The 23,568-nt window shown below is 43.1% G+C and overlaps 1 protein-coding gene across 1 annotated transcript; it reads left to right on the top strand.

Moving 5' to 3' along the window:
- Positions 1–4,947: 4,947 nt before the first annotated feature.
- On the top strand, positions 4,948–22,095 carry ISOC1 (isochorismatase domain containing 1). The gene is made up of 5 exons (XM_040622513.1): positions 4,948–5,301; positions 14,448–14,567; positions 14,678–14,881; positions 16,514–16,630; positions 20,968–22,095. The coding sequence occupies exons 1-5, from the start codon at positions 4,993–4,995 to the stop codon at positions 21,112–21,114; spliced, it is 897 nt and encodes a 298-aa protein (XP_040478447.1). The 5' UTR covers positions 4,948–4,992; the 3' UTR covers positions 21,115–22,095.
- The last annotated feature ends 1,473 nt before the right edge of the window (positions 22,096–23,568 follow it).

The raw sequence follows: 23,568 nt of genomic DNA, 5'->3' as shown, positions 1-23,568 counted from the left end.
TGAATTTGATATTAATATGAGTTTGAATAACATTATGGGAGATAGTCCCAGCTGCATGTGCCAGCAATCAACTGTAAGACTTTTGGTGATGTTATAATAAAATAATAATAAATCCTAGCAATAAGTTTCTGCTAGAGTATCTCTAGTAGATGATCTTAAGGTCTCCTCTGGTTCTTAAATTTATCTGGTAGGTCTTCACATCATTTCATTGTGCCACATCGCATCTATGTATGAAATGACATTTTGACACCTTTCCTTTCCTTTGCAGAAAATTGTCAGAACTCCCCATGGAGAAGGGTGTAAAAGCTGTGTGATACTTGACTTTCTTTGCTTTCCTTATCACAAAGTTTTCAGGAAACGCAAATGGAGTCAGATAATCTTGTTTGGAGCCTTCTGGGTAATCCTCTAATCATAGCTGTCCCGGGATTAATTTACAATGTAGACAAAGCCTTCACCTAAGTAGTACCTTTGACTGAACATACCTTGGACTTTTCAGTACAGTGAACTTCAAGATATATTCACTGTAACAGCCCTTCACCCTATTTGTGGAGAGTCTACTATGTGCCAGGCAGTGTTCTAGGGCTTGTGATACAAGCAGGAAATAATGGAAACAAGTTTCTGCTGTCACTATATATACAAACGGGGATAAGTGTTAAGAAAGACGAGAAAAGTGAAGCAGGAAATGGATATAGATTGTGATCACGGTAAGTGATCTATTTTATGTAAGAAAATAAGGGTGGACCTCTTTGATTTGAGGTTCATATGTGATAGAAATTAGGAACAGAGAAATAATTAACATAAGACATTGGATTGTATTTTTTATTTTAGGGTAAAAATTTATGTATGGTAAAATGCGCAGGTGGATTCTAATTAAATAAACTCAAATGAAATGCAGAATATTTCCACCAATGCAGAAAATTCTGTGATCACTTCTAATCCTTGAAATCCTCCCGTAAGCTACCATTGTTCTGATTTCTATCACAGAAGTTAATTTTATCTTTTTTTGAACTTCATTTGAATGGAATCATACAATATATACTCTTTTGTGTCTGGCTTCATGTTTTTTTTTTCTTTTTTTCCAGATTCATCTATGTTGTTCTGTGTATGAGATAGTCATTGTTTTTTTATTTCTTGTAGTATTCCATTGTGTGAATATATCACCAACAGTTTATCAAACCCAACTGGATTTTGGGTTATTTCCAGTTTGGGGATATCATAAATGGAGCTTCCATGAATATTTGTGTATAAGTCTTTGTGGACATAGGTTTTTGTGTCTCTTGCATAAATTCTTTGGATTGATATTTTGTGGATAAAGACAGATGCATGTTTAACTACGTAAAAAGCTGCCGTGTCTATTTTTCTAAAATGGTTGTGCCATTTTACACACCCACTATAGTGTATAAAAATTCTAGTTCCATATTGTTGTATTGTCTCTTTAATTTTAACTATTTTAATGGGTGTGAACTAGAATTTTTATGTTGATTTAGTTTGTGTTTTTCTGACAACTAGTGATTTTAAGCCCTTTCTCATGTACTTGGACATTCGTTCATCTTTTTCTATGAAGTGCTTATTCAGATCTTTTCTCCCACTGTAATTGGGTTGTCATTTTATCGTGGAGTAGAAAGACTCCTTTTAATGTTCTGGTTATCTTCCTGCTGGTATAATGTCTCTCCTCTAGTGGATCCTCTTGAGTAAGCATTACCATGCAATATGAAAATTGTCACACGTGGTTCTCCTTCCCATATGAACATTTTCATGTCACTATCCCAGATCTCCTTGTTCCTGATCTTCCAGTCATTCTTTTTCCAAGGTCCTGATTAGCTTGCTAAGCCATCTGCCTTTGCCCATGATTCTGTATATTTTCTTGGCCCAGCTCAGGTAACCTCTCTTTCCGTGAAAACTAGATGACCAAATCACTGCCCAAACTTTGCCCATGGGGAGGATTTCTCCTCATTGCTTGGCTTGCACCAAGATATTAAGCCAATGCGTTTGTGAACCAAGCTCAGATCTTTTAGCTCCCATTAACTAGTGATAATGGGTCCCCATGTGTCCTGAAGGAGAGTACTGTTAGGACAGTAGTGGATAACGTGGGTATCTAGGCTAGCTGACACATTTAATCATTTGATCTGTCTGTTCAGTCTTGCTTGTTCTTGATCCCATACATAGCACTTCCAACTTTCTATGGATTTCTTCTGGGCCTTTTTAACCTCAAGTCTTGGTGGATCTGAAAGAAATCTGCGCAAGGTGGGCTGTTCATCAGACGGTTACTTGACGTACTATTGGAACAGTAGAAATTTTGGCTGCAGATAGCATGACTGTGTTCCCAAACTGATGGTGTCTGGATTGTAGTTCTTGCATTAGGGCTTACCATCAATGTAATGGAAACTTTTTTACTACTGGTATTTCCAATACTATAGGATCTTTCGGGTTATGTGGCCTGGGAGGTAGGGCTATCTGCACTGCTACCTGAGTCTACTGCAAAACCACTTCTACTACCAGGCCCCACTCAAAGTTGGCAGCATTTCATGTCACACAGAATGAGTAGTAGTATTCTGACTGGTGGCAGATGCTGTCTGTGTGATATGAAGAGGCATTCTAGACATTGTGCTTCCTTCTTCACGGTGGGAAGTGCCAGAGCAAGAAGTAGTCATTTGTCCTGTGCTTTGAAGGGAATGTCTTGGCATGCCCTAGGCCACTGGGCCCTAAAATTTTGCTAATGTTGTGGGCCCTTAAAACTTCTTAGAGGTTCTCGCTCTCTTCTGGAGTTTTTGTGTTTTACCAAGGCCTTCCACAGTTACTTTTTGTTCACCTTGTCCAATTAGCATGATGTTATCAATAGAGTGGACAAATGTGATATTCTGCAGTATATCCAGCCAGTTTATGTCTCTCCAGAGTATGACAGAGGGAAAAACAGTTGACACAGCTTTGGGGTGAGAATGTAAATGTATAGCCCATGTAGGAGCTACCCTAGACACACTGTACTCGGTCTGTCACTCCGAAGCTTTACCAGGGTGTTAAAACCTCTATGTTGGTAGGGTGTTTCTTAACTAATAGTTTTGCTCCACATCTTTGATCAGGCACCCTCATAATCCAGTGACACACATAATCTCTTAGCGCTTCCTTTGGATTCTACTATTGTTTGGGGATATAGTCCCTTATTAGGCCCAGTACCTTTGTGGCCTAGTTTTGATGTTACTTAAGGCTATGTTATGGGACTAGGTACCAGGAGAAAAAGTGGGGGGAACATCCTAGGGGAGTTCATGTCTTGCTGAGGACAAGCCTGTGCATTGTCATAAAAAAATGGAGGAATGTGTCATTAAGGAATCTGATGACTCCTAATTTGGGGCATCATCAACCTGATATCTTGTGTCACGGTCCCATTTCCAACCAGGGCTCTGGCCTTGGCATAGAAAATAGGCACTGTTTCAGAATTTAACCTTCTTTGGAGTTCTGCTACTCTTAATGTTGAGTCCTACTCTTGGTCCTCAGCATTCCCTGTCTTCCTACTGCAGAATTGAGAGCCTCTTTCAATGCTACCGAAAAGGCCTCTGGCTTTCATACTGAGCTTTTGTCAATGATCTTTTCCTCATTTTTTTTCTAGAGCATCAGTGGAGCTTTCCAATTGTTACTCTTATTAGCACAGATTTTCACATCTGCATATGGAAGACCTTGCACTGGAGCAGTAGCTGCAGAAATATAATTTTGGGTCTGATGGGTTCGGACAATAAGAGTTTTTAATGGAATCTCTCCGAGTTTGAAGAGAAACTAGAAAACAGAGTATTTTTAGTAGTTTGGGTACAAGTGAGCAATAAAGGCCAAATGGAGGTCTTAGCATTACTTGAAAGCAGTAGTTTGCAACTGGGAGCAAATTTGCCCCCTGGGGGATGTTTGGCAATGTCTGGAAACGTTTTTGATTGTGAAGACTGGTATCTAGCGGGTAGAGGCCAGGGATGCTGCTAAACAGCCTACAAATGAATACACAAGATAGCCGCCCCCCCACACCCGTGGAAAAGTAGTCTGCTTTCCAAATGTCAGCAGCGCCGTCTGAGAAACCCTGACTTCAAAGTTACTACATTGCAAAAAGAGGAAACCCCCAATACCTAAAATGTGTTTAGACGCATGAGCCTATCTTGGTCCAGGACCTGATGTTAAGGAAACTTTGTTCATAGTGTACGCTTCTCTAATTCCCGTTAATTGTACATAGTGCTTTACAGTGTTCCTAAGGCAGGGGATTACTTTATTTAAAGGTGATCCCTTTTACTCACTTAAAAAAAAATGTTCAGTTTGAATACAAAGTCTCGATTTTTACTCATAAGCCTCTTTATATTTTGCAATTCCCAATCCAAGTTCTCCCTGAAATTGGGTTGAGATAAAGGGAGGCCAAGACCTCAAATTCATTACTAGAGATACTGTGTTCCATGGGACTGAAAAAACATGAAATTCTGAGCTTCGGATGACCCTCCTAAGGAAACATTAAATTCTGCGGCTCTTCTCAAGGTCTCTATCAGTCTGACCTATTGGTTTCGACATTACTGCCGCCACCCTCGAAGAGGACTGACCGCCTGTCCCCACAAGGCCAACAGGTAACCCATCCCAGGAGATTCAGCCGGGCAGCCCTGGGTCCCCAAGCACAACGTAAACTCCCCGCGAACAGCGCCCGTTCGAAGGTGGGCGGACCGTGGGGGAAGTTGGGGCCACAGACCTCCCCCGCGCACTAGACGCGCACCGGGGCCGCCCAGCCAGGTCCAGGTTGGAGGGGGCGGTCCCGGCGGCGGGCGCAGGCGCTGCCTCGCGCGCACCCCGGCCCCCCCGCCCCCCCTCCTCGGCGGTCCGCCCTCTGCGGGGCGGGGGAGGGCGCGCGAGCCTTGGCCGCCAGGGCCCGCCCCTTCGCCTTCCCGAGCGGGCGGGCGGGCGGCGCGGGGAGGCGGGGCCGCGGCGGCCGGCCCTGTCTGCGCCTCGCTGGCCTCGGAGCTGGCAGACGCTCGGGGGAACATGGCGGCGGCGGAGCTGGCTGTCCCGGCGCTCCCCAATAGCGGCGGCGCGGGCGCGGGGGCGCCGTCGGGCACGGTGCCCGTGCTCTTCTGCTTCTCGGTCTTCGCGCGGCCCTCCTCCGTGCCGCACGGCGCGGGCTACGAGCTGCTCATCCAGAAGTTCCTCAGCCTGTACGGCGACCAGATCGACATGCACCGCAAATTCGTGGTGCAGCTCTTCGCCGAGGAGTGGGGCCAGTACGTGGACCTGCCCAAGGGCTTCGCGGTGAGCGAGCGTTGCAAGGTCCGCCTCGTGCCGCTTCAGATCCAGGTGGGTCCCGCGGGAGGGCCGCGCGCCCCGCCGCGGTTCCCGGTCCGCGCGCGTCCCTGTCTCCGCCCCCGCCGCGCTCCTCAGGTGCCCCGCGCCGCCCTGGCGCCGGGCCCTGCGCGCCTCGCTGGCTTGGAAGGGCTGCGCCGCGATCGCAGTCCTCGGGGACGGCCCAGCGAATGGGCCAGTCCGAAGGTGACGGTCACCAGCTGTCCTCGCCCGAAGCGGGGGCGTGGGCCCCCCAGCGCGTCCGGGCACGCGAGAACGCCCCCACGTGTGTGGTCCTCGACCGCCCGCATCCGCTTTGTGTGCCAAGAGCGAGTCCAGCCGCCTGCGTAACCGAAGGGCTGTGCGGTACTAGCTGTAATTTTTCTGTGGGAGTGCTGCCCAATGGGGTAGAGAGTTGATGCGGAGTATTGGCCTCAGGGTTTGTTACCCAGAGTTGTGTTTACCACTTGCGGAAACACAAACTTCAGGAGTCAGACGTTTCCCCGCTCCTCTCCCCAGCTTTCAGGTCCTGGAGCTTAAGTCTCCCTTAACCTTAAGTGAAATAACCATTTGCGTAGCCTCTTCCTGGTAACTGGCTACTGATTCCGTTGATTATGTATGCGTCGCCTCCGTTGAAAAAGTCATTCGACTCCAGGACTGTAATACCTTGTTAATGACCCAACTCTGGCTACACCAGGATTTTCCGGTGGTGCCAGCTGAGAAAGTTGTTACACCTGAGGATTATTTTATAGCTTTAAAAAAAATTTTTTTTTAAAGTCATGCACTAATAACTATGCGGGCCTGTCTCTTGTCCTTTTTACGCTCAGAGGATTCGCTGGAGGATTTTTATTTTTGGAAAGAAAGAGCATAAGGTATATTTTAGGTACTACACTATCAACAATTTTTCTTTCGTTGAGAAACTGATAAAGCCATTTCTTCGGAAGACCAAACTGCAATGTGGGAATCAGGCTTAGAAGGCATTTTAATATTCAAGTGTCATATTCTTCTTCTTTTTTTTAATGTGTCATATTCTTAAGATTATTCTCTCGATTTTTTTTTTCCCAGCTGTACACAGCTAACTGCAGAATCGGTTTTGTTTCTTATCACCCCAGCACCCATGCCAGAAGCTTCCAAAGCAGATATTTTTACCTGGATAAATTTCCCGTGTTCAGAGGACAAAGGCTATGAGATTCCGCTGTTTACGCCTGTGGGGATCCTAAAGTGATGATCTCTGATACCCCAGAATTTGCCCTGTTGTCCATACAGAGAATTGTGAGAATTGTGGTTGGTAGGTGTTTACTACCCCGCATTTTTGTCTTCAAGAGTTTTCATGGATGACACCTCTCTGCAGCCTTCCTTGTCAGTGTATTTAGGTTATTGTTGCCAAAATACCCAAGAAGTTGGATGCACCTTTGACAGATCCATTAATAAGGGCCAGAATCCAAATTCTAACTGAGGAGGTCTGGAGCTGAGCTGAGGATGCAGAATTCTTTGTGATGCATTTCCTCTAGTGGTTGGGAGGTAAGGTGGGCTATTACCTAATAAGATGGTATGCCAAACTAGCGACCCCCCACCCCACATCTCTGTTTGTTTTTACCCCCAAGATCAGATTTTTTTTATTTTGAAAAATTCAAGCCCTGGTCTGCCAACTCTTTTTTAACATTCTGGAAATTAATGTATATGTGTATACCTGAAATGTCCTGTATATTCTCAAAAGGCATTTTATAATTCAGGTCACTTGTGGCTTTTGAAATATTTTGCTTGGTATAGGAGATAGCATTTTTTTGGTGGTGATGTTTAAAATAATAATTTTAATAATAGGACAACTCTGTTCCATCTTTTAAAAAATATTATTTATATCTCACTAAATAGCCCAAGAGTTCCTAAGTGTCTGTTATATAACACTTCATGTATTTTAAAGTTTGTGACAATTTTTTCTTTATATTATCTCCTTTTAGTGATCCTAATACTTTGACTTCTTTGGCCCTGTGCCTCCTCCAGCCATAAAAACAGATGTGGAAGGCTACACACACTCCATATATATCCATAAAGCTATTCTGATACCCATTTGTATGTATATGAGTATTTATATGTATCAGCACACATATGTGTACTTACATGTGTATATACTCAGAAGTGAAAGGGAAGGTCGTTCTTTTCATGAACACTTTATTATGTGTTTTTGGGACCTAGCTGTATAATCCTAGAGACGTGGACATTTCATAGCTGAATGAGACCATAGAGGTCATCACAGAAACATTTGGGTGGCAGCTTTAAGTGCCTGGCACAATGAATCCAAACATGGATAAGACCCCATTCTTGTTCCTTACCTGATAACCTAACTCTCATTTTGCGGAAGAGCAGAACATAGAGGGAATTGCCCAAGGTTCTCTGGTAATGGTGGGGCCATCCAAGCTTGGGAAGGTCCTCCCTCATAGCTGACTATAGCATTCATCTTCTCTTTTCATGCTTAATGAAAATATCAAGCAGAATAGAGAGCAGGCCACAAACTTGAGCTTGTAATATCACTTGTTTTGCTGGTGTTCATTGTTCTCAGGAATCCCTGTCACTTAGGAAGGCTTAAGATGGCACATCCGTGAGCCCATCGGTGAGGCCCTTTCTCCCAGAGGCAGAGACAGAGAGCATAAGTTTGGCCACATTTAGTCCACTGCTTAAGTAATGTAGCTTGTTATTTCCTTGAACCTGGACCGTAGAGCCTCTAGGGCCCAGGCTCACATACAGTATATTCTGGAGTATCTTCTGAATTTACATAGAGGAGTGGCTTTGCTTGCGTGCTTGTTCTGACTTACTGCCATGACCTTGTGAAACACAGTGGTTACCTGTGTCCTACTGTGTGCACCCGTGGTCAGTTAGCGGTTCTGTGGGGACTGATCTTTGAGACCCCCGTTGTCAGTAGTGGGCTTCTGAGTGTCTTGTTCTCTGGAATAATCTGTCGCAGTGACCGAGTGTCTGCTGACAGCTCAGGTAGCTGAAGACAGCTCATGTTGCCAGCATGGTGTGTGTGTCTTCTGCTTTGTCAGAATGCTTGAAGTCTGAGGCATTTTGAGACGCAGAGGAAGAAATGTAAATGAGAGGATTAAATGGTGGGAATTTAGGTCATTTTTATAACATACAGGTTTTAATTTTTCCAAAGGTATTTCCCAAGTTTTTACTAATGGAAACATTCAGCCCTGAAAACTCCTGTACATTTGGTATCCTACCACCACCAGTGTATTTTCCAGCTTGTCACCATGGAAGGCAGAGCCCAAACAGGAGAGAGGAAGAAGTGGACATGAAGAGGAGGATGCCAGTGAGGCCATTTTGCCTCTGTACGTAGGAGGGAAAACTCTGGCAGCTTTGTGTGGGCAGAAGATAAGGGCTTCCCTGGGAAGGTTATTTTGACCTTTCCTGAGATGGTTCATTGGGAAGGGATTTGCCTCCAGCTTTCACTTTCTTAGAGGTTTATTACTACCATTATTATTACTAACAGTGGACATTTACTAGCTAGAAGAGACTCCAGAGTTCATGGTGGAAAGGGAGGGAAGACGGGGTTTGGAAAGATGAAGCAAAGGAATCTGTACCCTTGGGCTTGCTGGTTTGAAGGTGGTGAGTTTTGATTATGAAACCTTGACTGTGAGAGCACGTAGGAGGAGCAGATAGATAATAATGCTCTGAAACAGAACAGAGAAGCAGGCGGGACAGATCTCTGGGAGGTGAACAGTGTCAGGGCACTGAGAGGAAACAGCTGGATCGTGAGGGATGTGGTTTGTCTCTCCCCCACTGGTTCGATGGGAGTATGTGTGTGTGGTCTGTGTGTGTTTGTGACTTTCAAAAAATTTAACATTTTGGATTACTAAGCAGAGCACTATGCTTTTTTCCCCTTGTGGAGGCTCCCTGTGAATCAGCTGTGTGTGAGAGTGGGAACTATGAATTTATTGATTGATCACAGGAAGCCCATGGAATCCTTGAAGTAGCCCTCTGAGGTAGATAGTGTTTTGTTGCTTTGTTACAGATTGAGACACTGCTGTTTGAAAATGTAAATGATTTGTCTGATTTCATGTAATTGAATTTAGGAAAATTGAGATTTGGTCTCAGATCCTAACGCCCACAGCTCTGCGGTGTAGGGAGCCTTGTAACCCCGGGGGAATCACATCATAAAACTCTGTTTTAAGGGAGTCCGTGTTGCAGCCAGGCCTCACTATAGCTGTGGTAATCACATTTCCTTGCAAACACTTCTGAGTGCAGTAATGATACCCGACGGTCCCTTCTGGACTCTCTCCCCAGCACATCATGCGTATCTTGTGACTCTCATGGACTACCACAGTTTTGAACACATCCCATTTACAATTCCAAACTTGAATCATTCCTAAAGATACACAGTTTACTCACTGTAGTAGTTCACACTAGAAGGCTGTTATAACTAAGTACTACACACTGAGTGGCTTATACAACAGAGATCTATTTCCGCACAGTTGTGCAGGCCAGCAGTCGGGGTTGACTCCTTCGGAGGACTGTGAGGGAGAATCTTTTCCGTGCTGCTTTCCCAGCTCTCGGTGGTTTGCTGGCGATCTTTGGCATTGCTTGGCTTATAGACCCATCACCTTCATCTCTGCCCTTCTCTGTCCAAATTGCCTCTTTTTATAAGGATGCTGTTCATGTTGGTTTAGGCACTCACCCTGCTCCAGTATGACCTCGTCTTGACTAATTATTTTTCAGTGATTCTGTTTCCAAATAAGGTTGCTCTCTGAGGTCCTGAGGGTTAGGAATTCAACATACGAATTTTGAGGACAGAATTCAACATATAACACTCACCATGAATTGCTTTCATGGGAGAACAGAACCGGGGCATGGAGAGAGCATCACTGAGGAAGGCCAGCTTCTCTGTGTGTGCCTGTCCTGAGTAACCAGGGGGCACGTAGCAGAGGAGGGACAGGTTCCCTGCAGATGGACAGCCATTGTCAGAAAATGGTCAGAACACAGGTGGTAGTGAAGAGGAGAGGATACTGTCATGGTAACCGTAATAATGGGACTTGGGGATGAAAAGTCTTTTGACTGTGAAATCTAAGGTCAGATCCAACAATGGCACTTTTTTTTAAGAAAGTAGAGAAAAATTTGTACTCGAAATTGATCTCCGAAACCATTGTTTGAGGAGGCTGTTTGCTCTGATCAGTTTTTTTGTATTTAAATATGTTTATTGAAATATGTATTATCGGTGTGTGTGTGTGTATCGAGATGTTTGTAGATACATAGGTATATGAAAGTGTGTATGTATGCACACACACTTTTTTTTTTTAAGATTTTATTTATTTATTAGAGAGACAGCCAGCGAGAGAGGGAACACAAGCAGGGGGAGTGGGAGAGGAAGAAGCAGGCTCCCAGCAGAGCATGGAGCCCGATGTGGGGCTCGATCCCAGGACCCTGGGATCACACCCTGAGCCGAAGGCAGACGCTTAACGACTGAGCCACCCAGGCGTCCCACACACATATTTTTATACGTGATTTTTTTCATGCTTCTTGAATATGCAGTGATCTGTAATTGCTGTATTTTACTTGTGACGGCATTTGGTCAAGTTCACTTTTAATTTGCTGTCTTGCTGTCGCAGCGTGTGTCTGAGCAGCATGGTTTTGGTTTAAGAGAAGTTCATGAGTCAAATTAAGAAGTTCCCGGATTTTACAGTCAGTGTGTAATTAATAACAACTTATTTGAATTAATGTGGATGGGGTGGGGGGTTGGTTGGAAATGGTTTGAGTTTTTCAGGGTGGTTTTTTGTTTTGTTTTTATTTTTTCTCCTTTTTATTGTAGCCTCAAAGCCTCCTTTCTGGCTTATCAAGTATGCAAGTTATTCATAAAGTAGCGTATTTTTTTCCCAACTATCATAGCATAGGGATACCTTTTTTTTTTTTTTTTAAATAAGCTTTTAGTTTTACCATAGTGTTAGACTTAACAGCAAAGTTGCGGAGATAGCCCAGAGAGTTCCTGATACCTGTACTTGTCTCCCCCTGGCTGACATCTTACAGTGCTGGGCACAATGCTTATCACAGCCAAGGAACCAGCATTGGTACATAAGATTCTCTGAGCTCTACACTTTATTCAGGTTTCACGAGTTTTTCCCGAGTGCCATTTTTCTCTTCCCCAACCCATTCTCGGATACTAATTATGTTCAGTTGTCATGTCTTCCTAGGCTCCCCTGGGCAATGACAGTTTTTCAGACTTGTATTGTTTTTGATGGCATTGACAGTTTTGAGGAGCACTGGTCGGATATTTTGGTAGAATGTATCTCAGTTTTGGTTTATCGGATGTTTTTCTCATGCTTCAAATGGGCTTGTGGGATTTTGAGACGCAGATCGTGAAGGTCGTTCTCGTCACGTTTGTTCAAGACTGTATACTATGAATGTGGCCTCACTGATTATCTCGGTTTTGACCACCTGGCTGAGGCAGTGTCTGCCAGGTTTTCCCGCTGTCAAGTCACCCGACCCCCTTTATATTCTGCTCGGAGGAAGCAAATTACTTCATGCAGCCCACGTCCAAGGGGATGTCAGGAGTTAAACTCTGACTTCCTGAGAGGAGGGTATCCGGGCATTTTTGATTCACTAAATTGTAACCAGTCATCTCTGCACAAAAACATGCCTCGTCACATTATCTCTGTGGCTCCCCTGTTTGCTGAAGGTTACTAGGTGAGTGCCTATACTAGAAGGGCTTTGCAAGGTGGTGAGGATTTTATGGCTGCATTTTCTGCCGTCCTCAGTCTGTGTCTACTATGACATATACCTGCCGTGGCCCCTGCCCAGAAGAGGAGACCTCACAGCTGAAGGGACGTAGGAACAGAAATCCCAGGAGACCACAACTCTGGATATGTAGGGTTTCTGGGTAGATAAGGCTTTATTCCTTTAAGTATCCCAATGTTAAATACTGTGGCCATTTTAATATTGTAGTCCTGAAGTATGATGTAATTTAACATTTTCTTAGTGAGTGTGCTAAAATGATGTGTCCCAATTTATAAGTTATATACGTACTCCTTCACCAGAAGCCTGGTTGTGGAACTTGCTGAGTTTTGATCTGCTCTTAGTGTATTTTGAGTCTTTTCTCTGTCATCTATCATTTCTTGCTGATAGCAGTTTGCCTATCTCCAGCAGCTTCCTTTCTGATTTGCTGTTTATAACCTTCTGTGAATTTAGGGTCAGGACGACTAAACTTGTTAGGAATATACACAGAGTTTGTCGGTTATCCGAGGTGAGATCTGCGAGCTGGAGATAGAGCGGCTATGAGCTCTGAGATAACGCTTGGCCATCCGGCACACTGACTTTGGTTTACTTTGCCTGCCTACTGCTTTCACTGCTGTGGAATGACGAGAATGGCCGAGCTGCATTGCTATCATTTGAAACAGACCAGTTGCAGGTAAACTGCATTCCGTCGTGGGCCCTAAACACGTTGTGGGTGTCTAGGGACCCAGTTAGACTTTGGGCCCTTTGATCCAAAATTTAATTTTTACGGAGAATTTAAAATACATATTCATAAATAGTGACTGGTTTTAAAAATTGTGTCCTAGGGACTTATATATACATCATGCTCACTGCTTTGGAAAATGATACTTGCATTAAAACTTTAAGGGAGAAAACAGTGAAAGATAGAATATATAATTTAAGATGCTTGAATATGTAATTTAATCATACTTTACTGGCAAAGTAGGAAGACTCTATGCATAGAGTTAGAATGACAGACGGCATGCCCATTCTGCCACGAACTTGGTCTGTGGAGTTAACACCGAAGGAAGATTGGTGCCAGAGTTCCTCAGACCAGCACATAGATAAGGAAGTACAAGCTCACTAGAAGGATAAAAGATTCCATTTAATGATTCACTTAAACTGTTTCCTGAGAGTACGTACACCCTGTGCAGTGGTAGGCTCTGCGCGGAGGGTCTAGGGCCAGGCTGGTGGGGAAGCCAGCATCACGTAATTGGGACACAGGTTTCTCTAGAAAATTATTAACAGCTATTATCCATGGGTGGTTTTAGAGCAAAATGGGAAAATCAGAGGGGAGATGTAAGGGCTGGCCAGTAAGAGGAGGGGTATGGGTTCATTCAGGACTGGACTGCTACCTCTGCAGTGCTTGAAATTTGAGAAGGAAGAAGAAAAGCATCATGGACCTTTAAGAATCCATGAGTGACATTAAATTCTCAGCATTCACCAGTGTTTTTCACTTTTTTGTAGACTCATGCTGGGCCCAAGTTCTTACTACAGAGCAACTATGGCAGTTAATGTAAAGCTGTTTTTAACCTTAATTATTAATTTCCTGGTGGTGATGAATACGTTGAAGAATGCAGATGTCCAGTTTATGTCTGTCCATTAAACAGTGGTGATGTGCTTGGCATCATTTCATTGCATTTCTTTTTTGAACTCTCCGAAGTTATTCCTGAGAACAGTGTCTTAATATTTCTGTCTTGATTACAGCAGCAATTCCGGATTTGTTTCTGTTTTTTCAGTTTTATGTTCCACGGTCTCGGCTACAGATTATTTTCGGGGTTACTTTTCGTACTCGTAAGCAGTGCCATCATCAAACTTAAGTGGTTTACTATCATAACATTTTTTTCTAATTACAAAAGCAATGCGTATTTTTAAATAACATTTAGGAAAGGTTTTTAAATAGCATTTGAAGAAGGCAAGAAAAGTATAAAGAAAAAATATTACCAGCACCCATAGCTGTGTAACTACTTGTTAATACTTTCGTATATTTGCTTCTACCTTCTATTTATATTTTTACATGATTGAAATACTGTTGAACTGTGCTCTCTTATTAAAATTAACATTAGATCATGTGGATTTCTTTGTAGATGGTTCAAATATTTTGAAAACTTATTTGCATATATGATTTTAGTTCTCTGAAAAATGTTTTATCACGGGAATGTGTTAAAATTTGTGAAGTCATTTCTGTATTGTTGGTCCTTGGTTTACTTCTCATTTTCACTGTTAAAAGCAATTCAGTCAACATCTCTGTGGATAACTTTTTTTTCCTGTAATTTGAATCACTTCTTTTGGATAATAGTTGTAGAATTTGACTTACTGGGTCAAACAGTGGGAACACTTTTCTCCTGTATTGACCTCCACTGAAAATAAATGTCGTTGTATAACGAGTGCTAAATCATTCTTTTTTCTTTTCTCCTCAGCTCACCACCCTGGGAAATCTTACACCTTCCAGCACTGTGTTTTTCTGCTGTGATATGCAGGAACGATTCAGACCAGCCATCAAATATTTTGGGGATATTATTAGTGTGGGACAAAGATTGGTATGTTTGCTTGTTTATTTTTTTCCAGTTCCCTGAAGCATGATACACATTTATATGTTTACAGATATGTATATTGCTAATTGTCTTTGTTTTTTGTTTGTTTTTTCCAGTTACAAGGGGCCCGGATGTTAGGAATTCCAGTTATTGTAACAGAACAGTACCCTAAAGGTCTTGGAAGCACCGTTCAAGAAATTGATCTAACAGGTGTAAAACTGGTACTTCCAAAGACCAGGTTTTCAATGGTAATACCAGAAGTAGAAGCAGCATTAGCCGAGATTCCTGGAGTCAGGAGTGTTGTATTATTTGGAGTAGAAGTAAGTGCCTGTTGTTATGTTTGGGATACAATATCATTTGTAGAAAACCCAGGTATTTCGACAGTGCAATTTTATATATAGACTAGGTGGTAGGTGATAGGAATGTTGAAAACATCCAGCCTTTATTAAGCGTTGACTGTTTGCATGACGGTAATCTGTAGCTCTTCATCCATTCAACATTCCCAGTGACTTTCTGAGCCAATTGAGTACTTTCGGTCTCCCTCTATTACAGGTGAGGAAGCTAACACACAGATGCTGTACAACTTCTTGGGGCACGTAGCTGGTTAAGGGATGGAGCTGGATGTGAATCTAGGCTGATCGATTCTTGGGCTTTGCTTCTAACTACTCCTTTTGGGGCACATTTTCATCAGAGATGTTATTTTTGTTGATGTGTTGTAGGATTTCACCTTGTTCATGTTTTTGCTGTAGAAAAACCTTCGAAGTCGTGTAGCTCATTGTCCTTCACACTCAAATCACTTCCATACCCTCTTAAAGGAAAAAAATACTCATGGATTCCTCATGCTGATTAAAATGATTTTTTGTTCGATCTGGTCTTTTGCATATGAATATACGTATTTATTCATAGCATTTAAACAGCTATTGAATTAAATTTAAAAATTATGAAGAAAACTATAAAAACAATGAAATCCAAATAGTATTAATTAAATATACCTATGACGTGTTGATGGTAGGTTTTATACAGTAGGTTTTAAGAGTAGAAAGATGCAGCCTTAGGTTTGGATGTGCGTTAAATATTTTTGTATTTTGACTTCAATAATGGTGATATACAGGCAGCCTGTTTATAAAAACATGTCATGCCAAGTCCTGTTGCTGACTCGGGCACTTTTTTTGCTCATCCATCATTATTAGACCTCGTGCCTAATCAAAATCAACTTTGAACAGTCCTCCAGTGCCAATTTTAGTGACATGTGAGTTGATAATTCTCCAAAGCTCACTCGTCACATGCGCATAAGGTTGGCATCCTGGTAGCATTGAAATGTGCTTTCATTGCTTATATAACGGAGCTGTTGTCGGGCACGGTTTTGCTCTGTATTCTCTGCTAACGAATTGTTACAAGTTAGTACCAACAAAGATGGGATCTATATAATACTTCTGCTTGTGTCGTATACTGGATATTTTTTGCCTTTGCCACTTGTTATTTTTAACTTGACCTACCTTTACTACTGGGTCCTCGTACCAACTTAGTTTTTCTACTTGTTTCTCCGTCTGCACTACTGCTGACTCATTCTTCGTGTTAGGCGCTCAGAGTGAGTTCAGAAATAAACCCAACCTCGAGTGGCATGAGAACGGAGTGGTAGTAGTCAGCCCTGTGAAGGTCATCCAGATGACAGGTGAAAATCTTTTTTAAAAAAAATTCTCACAGAGCTCCAAGAATATGTTCGAGGATCCCAGTATGAGGAAGCTTGATGTAATCCAATTTCTGACTTTACAGTGAGGAAACCAAAGCCTGAGATGCTCTTTGTTTTCAGGATCACCTAGCAAGTTAGAGGCAAAACCAGTTGTAGGACAAGTTCGTAAGAGCGGTGGTGCTTTTTCTGCCTTACCATGTTGTCGCACGTTTGTGAAATGTGTGACTGCGTTATTACATAGGATTTTTAATTTTCCTCCTAGACTCACGTGTGCATCCAGCAAACAGCTCTGGAGCTAGTTGGCCGAGGTATTGAGGTTCATATTGTTGCTGATGCCACCTCATCGAGGAGCATGATGGACCGGATGTTTGCTCTCGAGGTAATTGTCCTGCTTGAAAATAAATAATTTATGAACTTTTCCCAATTAATTCGAAGAATCATGAATACTTCATAGCAATGAAGGATTGACATCTTCAACTTGAGGTTCTTCTGACGATATCAGACTCATCGACTTCCAGAGTCTTGATGGTGCACTGACCGACCTTTGAGGTCTTGACACTCGGTCTTGTCTTATATCTTCTGTCTCTTCAGATCTAGATTTCTAGTGACACCAAAAGCTTTCGTACATCTTTCCTCATAACTTTGCTATAGTTTGATGTATGAACTTGTAAAAGGCAGTCTAGTAAGCTTAATCTGAATCACTGAGAAATTTGCAAATCAGAAACTGCCCACCTCGGTTTAACTCAGCCCAACCCTAGGGCCTGGTGGGCCTCAGCCTGGTTCAGCCTCAGACTTGAACTTCTGGGCATGGGAGGTGTGTCACTGCCTGTGGACACCACTCACACCTAGTGTTTGTTGGCATCTGCCCCAGAGGGTCAGGGTGGAACAGAGTCAGGGAATCAGAGGTGTTTTGTCAGTGTTGCTTAACAGTACTCTTTCGTAAGCATTTTCTCTTCCAAGACTGTTGAAAAGCAAACTACCATATAATCCTTTGAAACAGTCATGCCATATTGTGGACTGTTCTCTCTCTCACGTTTGATTCTAGTTCTGTGATTTTAGAGTCATGTCCATGTGGATTGAGTTGGCATGTTCTTTAACTCATGATTTTTATTGGGAATGGGAAATACAGATTTTTTGTCATTATCGTTGAGATCCTCCAGTGTTCAGGCCCTAGCTGGCCTATGAACCACTTTCTCTGGTGGATTGCAAAGTCATTTCTTTAGCTAAGAGTGTTCCCAGGGGTGTTGAGGTAGGGCAAGTGAGCGAGTCGAAGGCGAGAAGGGGGAAAATTCAGTGCAGAGGGCCGATGCAGAAGCAAGTGGGGAGCTGGGAGCAGCAGTTTCGTTAAGGCCCTGGTTGGCCATCCCTTCTCTAGGGAGGCTGAGGTCCAGAACTTGAAATGTCTCCACGGAAGTGGAAAACCAAAAACATCCAAAAATAGCAATAGTCTTGCCTATAAAGAAATTGCAAGGACTTTTGTCCTCCATTCAAATTAAGTTTTTGAGGCATGTCTTTATTATGGCATTTATTACAGAAAATTATGATTGTTGGCACTTCTGTCTTCTCATAAGACTGGGAATAAAAACATGGTCAACCTATTTACCATCTGACGCTCATTAAGAAGTCTAATCTTAGTGATCAGGGGTCCAGACACTGGAGGGGTAATACGGGTTTGAACGCAGGTCTGGCGTTCTGTTAAGCTATGCCCAGGGACAAGTTACGTCGTACACATGCTTCAGATCTTTTACTGGGGAAGTGGGAACAGTAAAAGCCATGACAAGGGAAGATTTGGTGAGGATTAAATGAGCTAACGTGTTGACGGCACTCAGTGTAGCGCCCGACACAGAAAACGCTCAAATGTTAGCTGCTGCATTTATTTCCTTGTGATGATTATTCGTTGTGTCCATGCGGTTAGTCTCATCCGAAATGTAGAAACATGATGTCAGCTTCTCAGACCCGGCAGGGACCAGTCCTGAGAAGTTCTCGGGCGCCAAGGAGGGACTACGGTCCGGGTGGCTTCGGAAGAGGCAGGGCAGCTGGCATTGCCGGGGTTCAAGCACGGAGGTTGCAAAGTCACAAGAAAGAAGCCGGTCAGGTGCTGATGGGGGAGGCATGCCACCCACGTTGCAGATTTTTCTCTTAGTCTTAGTTTTCTACAGAGGTGTTGTAATCTGTACGTAATTTACTGGGAGAAATGTTAGGTCTTTTTTCTTTTACTGCAGGACTTTGAAGGTTAAAGAGCAATCTGGCCAGCTCCCCTTCCCTGTTGCTTTAGGACACAGCTACTCGAGGAATTCCTGAGACTACCCATACTGCCTGCTGAGATTGTTATACTAATAAGATTTATAGTTACTGTTATTGAAACTTCAGTGCCAGTGTTTGTGGCGTGTGCTTTCTTCAACAGCATGTTTTGAGCTCCGACCATGTGTCAGGCATTGTTTCTTTCAACTAGGAATTGTAGAGTAAATGCAGAATAAAAGAGAATGAAACCCTCTCTGGAACTTGATACCCTTGGACTTGCGGGGCGGGGGGGGGGGGGGGGGGGGGGGGGGGGGGGGGTTTCCCCCTTTGCCCTTTCTGAAGCTCTCATGACTTTGCACCCTTGCATTTTGAGGTTTGTGGGTCAGAGTAAGCTTTTCCTTCGACCTTGTTGGACTGGTTTTGTCCGTGTAGGGGATGAACTTCGGAAGCCGATGAAGCGCTAGACCTGTGTGCATGGAAGCGCCGCGGTTTGACGTTTTCGCCTCATTTCCAGCCAGGAAAGAAAGAGAGTTTGGGAGCAGGACTGCGGTGTCCTAATAGCGTGTGTGGGTGTGCACAGACCTGCCCGTGTCTGCCGAAGCTGCTGCTTTGCTCTTTCTGCTCAGGCACCTTTCAGTTCGGAGCTGGCAGGCACCGTGGGAAGGTGGTGGAGTGTGTTCTAAAAACTTTGCATGTTGCCGAGCCACGCCTTCTGCTTACACAGGTTCTTGGCTTGATTGTTTTTGAATCCAGTCAACCTTGGCCATGTCTCCATCTTGAAGCTACGTAATACTGCGTCAGTGTCAGGTGACTAAGATGTGTTTCTGTGCCTTGAGTGTCCCAGCCGACCTCCGCCACGTGACCCGACTCTCAGCCTCACCGAGCCGTGTTGGCCTGGAGTGAACCAGATTGTGGTCAGTGGAGCACTAGGGAAAGCTGGTGTTTTCAGGGGTGATCTGATTGCTTCCTTAGACCTGGAAACAGTTCTCTGTCCTTCCTGCCTCACGAAGGGACTAGAAAGATGAGCGAGAACTGACCTCTGTTGGCACTTTTGCATGTATCAGGCAACTGTCACAGACACTGAAAGTGTGATTAAGATTCAGAGTGACTCATCGAGAGTCGGCTGGTTGAACCAGGAGCAGTGAGGAAGGCCGGCAGGGCCTCCAGCTGGGGAGGGCGGGAGCGGCGTCCAAGGCGGCTGCATCTAGTCCTACATTGTCCCCTGCTCTTCTCTGGGAAGCAAGCACACAGTCCTGGAGATTTCTAAGATAGTCAGAAGCGGACTAAAAGGAGGAGGAGTTTAGTTTCCAGAAGTCCGTAAAAAACTCACTTTCGGGTATTTGTCCCAAAATAAAGGGTACCAGCACACTTGCTTATTTCCTCCCTCTTTCCTGCATAATTCTGCTGTCTTGTCTTTTCTTGAGTGTTCTTTTCAGCTGCTCAGCGTGCTCTTCTGCTCAGGCTGCTGAGGTCCACACTGGCTTTGCGGGAAGTAGGCTGTGGCTTCTCCCTTCTGCGTCCTTGGGGACAAAAAGGAAGAGTTTGCTCTGCCAGTGGGAAGGTTGGGCCTGTGCATCTGTAAGCACCTGAAGACGTCACCTTCACTCTGCGAGGACGTACTGGCTCTGGTCCTGACTTCTTCATGAGGAGTGACTGATCCTGGTCTTTTCCTCTGACCTGGCTCGGAATTATGTCTAACCGCCCGTCTTCCATGGTTCTTACAGCAGATGGTTCTTGGGACAGCAGTTGGCCGGTTTTTTCCCTATGGTTTCTGATAATAGAGACATCCAGAGAAGACATCTCTAACTCCAGAACTCTCTCTCATTCCCTTCTCTACTACTCCTCTCCTGCTTGTTCTCGACTTTGTTTTCTTTGCCCTCCTCTTTCCCTCCTTCCTTCCTTGAGACTTCTGTCCTTGCTTCTTTATTACAATTCCACAGGGCAGTTTGGAGAGGACATTCTTTGATCTTCAGCGAAACTTTAAATTTTATGCTCTTGTTTGGTGATTCTGAAGTTTACAGTGGTGGCAATGCTGGTGGTTCTCTTACCGGCCCCGGGGCACATTCTTCCACTTTGTGGGAGGCTCTCCTACCACCCGTCATTTCTTTGTTATGGGAAGGACACACATTGCTGTATGTCAGGTGTTTGGAGACAGAAAAAAAATGAAAAATCGTTGTTTTACACTCATAGTCTTGATTTCCCTTCTGTCTCTGGCACATAGAAGTCATAACATTAGCTACATGTTTTTTTTCCCTTGTTTCTAGTCCATCTTACTAGTATCGAGAATAATCATAATGGGTTTGTAGTGTGGCTAGTTTGAAATCCGTCCCTGTCACTGAATTTGATGGTCTGGCTAAGGACCATTGTTCTTATTGAGGACACTATTGTGTCCCGCCTTAGCTTTTGCTGTTGTAATACAGTGTCCCTTGTTATGCTCATTTTTTGATTTGTCCTTTTTTTTTTTTTTTTTTAAAGCGTCTTGCTCGAACCGGGATCATAGTGACTACGAGTGAGGCTGTTCTGCTACAGCTGGTGGCAGATAAAGACCATCCCAAATTCAAGGAAATTCAGAATTTAATTAAGGCGAGTGCTCCAGAGTCGGGCCTGCTTTCCAAAGTATAAGGACATTTGAAGGACTGGTATGCTACTCACCATCAGGTGACAGGACTGCAAGCCCAGACGAGCTCTTGTCTCTCCTAGAATTAAAATGTTAAAGTCAAAATGTGGCTCCTTTATTGCGCCTCTTAGTCAGACATAACCAGTTAGGCCATTTGGATACCAGCGTTTAGTTACAAATGTCAAAGGCTTCAGGTGCTGCCTACCTTCTTTTTTTTGTCAATGTGCTTTTATTTATTAAAAAAAATTATAATGGAGGTGCCTGTTTTGTGTATACTATATCCACTGGTCATCATTTTTTAAAGTGAATACTCGTGTGACGTGTCCTTAAATTGTGCTCTGTAAAGAAAACAACGTACCGATAATGGTTTGACTTTCGTAGTATTGTTAAGATGTCTGTTGTGGTGTGGACTCAGTGCTTTTACTTTACAGGTAGATTGAAGTAGGATTATTAGGTGAGAATTTCAAATAGGCCTGTGGATCATGCTACCCCTTTCCTTCACAGTGCAGTCAACTTGAGCGAATTGCATTGATCTAACCCAACGTATATTGAATAATTATATGTCTTTCTTGATGATGCTTGTTTTCTTATTCTAGTCACTATCGCTGATTCTCTCTTAATGTTCTTTTTTTTTTTTTCCAAAGCAGAATCTTTTATTTAGAAATACTCATTGGGCCATTCTTTGTTTTAATTTTGCAAACAGAGTGGTTTGCAATGTTATAAAATTAGTGGAGAACTGTTTTAAATTTTTGACTTTGGCTGAATGTGTTTACAACAATGTTGAATACATCTAATATGCACCAGATTTAGCAAAGAGTCAGAAGCTGGATAAAATGGAGTTTTCAAACATCCATATTCTTATTTGGTATTTTCTCTACCTACCCTCCAAATATTACAGTTAATGCAAAGGCTTGAGTCATGATTTCGTAGTATTAATTTTGTAGTCATTGCTACCCTTCAATAAATTTATTTTCATTAAAAACTTAGAGGGTTTTAAAACTTTTTTTTACATTATGTGACATATGGAACATTGCTGTCTTTTATATTAAAGTAATTAAAGAAAATGTATTATGTGAATGAAATTATTTTGTCCCCCACAACATGGCTCTGTGAGTACTACTCCAGGAATTCTACTATTTATTTCAAAGTGTAAAACTTTTGACATTTAAAATCTCTCGACCAAAGGGAATTTTTCAAAGGAAAATCCTTTGCAGGTGGGGCAAATGGATTTTACTGAAGGGCTTTGTCATTATTTAAGAGCAGTAGAAATGTTGATTTCTTTTGTCAGTAACAAACTGAAGCTATAAGTCTTGTGGGTGCAGTTGAGTATTTTTTTCCCCAGCAAACTTGGGTGTCAAAAAAGAAGAATCCAAGATTTCTCCACATTTTAATATAGTTTTTAAAAACTTCAACCTAGTGCTCCTCAAACTTTAATACAAATGCAGTTCACCTGGGGATCTCCTTAAAATGCTGACTCTGGTTCAGCAGGTGTGCGGAGGGCCTGACATTTTGCATTTCCAAATAAAAGGGCACGTTGCACCCGGGCTGCTCAGAAGGGAACACGTTTTGAATAGCAGGGATTTAAGTGACAACACCTGTTTCCCTCGCCTGCATCCATGTCCTTCGTTTCTCATGAAATAAAAGCCTTGTCAGAGCTAAAACCCATTCCCTGACCCCCAGGTTAGCTTCCTATGCCTACCGTAAGAAATTACCGTAAACTTAGTGGCTCAACACAGCACAAAGTGAATATCTTACAGTTTTGTAGGTTAGAAACCTGAAGTGGGTATCCCTGGGCTAGAACCCATCTTTCCCAGTAGATTGTCAGCTCTTTGAAAGCAGGAGCTGTGCAGTTTCTGTACTCATTCTGGAAAGATCTCAACATGGTGCTATGTGCTGAGGACAAAAAGATTCTCCTAGGGAACTTCTGGTCTGGTACAGAGTCAGATATATCCTAACCTCTCAGCGAATGTAAATCGAAGTAGGTTATGTCAAAAGTTCAGGAATGTCACTCTACCAGAGTTCAGAAGAGTATAATTAGGACTTCTGGTTTCTCCCTTCTTTTTCACAGATCATGCAAAACAAGGTGACAAGGCCTTGTTCTTATGAGAAGACTGAATTGATTTTAATACATTAGGTTTTGAGTTGGGAAGTGCCTACAATTTTGCAGGATAACATTATTTTTTTAACTGATGGAAATAAAGAAGTTGAGCACTGAAGCAGAAGACCAGTCCAGTGTTGAGGGGTTAGGAACAGGACTGAGATGCTTCATTTATCGAAATGTAAAAACACGTGCAGAACTTTAAAATGAAAAGTAATAAAAGTGATAACTTACTCCAAGCAGGAAACCAAATACCCTGTTAATAAACATTTAAATATCACATTTCTCTAACTGGAATATTTTCCCTTTTGACAAGTTGATGTTTGGGTAAATATGACTCGAGCTGACTGGAACTTGAAAG

This window comes from Ursus maritimus, unplaced genomic scaffold (assembly GCF_017311325.1).
Source record: "Ursus maritimus isolate PB19 unplaced genomic scaffold, ASM1731132v1 scaffold_5, whole genome shotgun sequence".
Taxonomy (NCBI): domain Eukaryota; kingdom Metazoa; phylum Chordata; class Mammalia; order Carnivora; family Ursidae; genus Ursus; species Ursus maritimus.
This window is presented reverse-complemented; position numbering and strand designations above follow the sequence as displayed.

What these genes read in the sequence shown, in the direction of transcription:
- ISOC1 (XM_040622513.1), top strand. Translation starts at nt 4,993, where the DNA reads ATGGCGGCGGCGGAGCTGGCTGTCCCGGCGCTCCCCAATAGCGGCGGC. An exon ending in TTGTATTATTTGGAGTAGAA is followed by an intron (nt 14,882 to 16,513) that starts GTAAGTGCCTGT and finishes TTTTCCTCCTAG; the next exon opens with ACTCACGTGTGCATCCAGCA. An exon ending in ACCGGATGTTTGCTCTCGAG is followed by an intron (nt 16,631 to 20,967) that starts GTAATTGTCCTG and finishes TTTTTTTTAAAG; the next exon opens with CGTCTTGCTCGAACCGGGAT.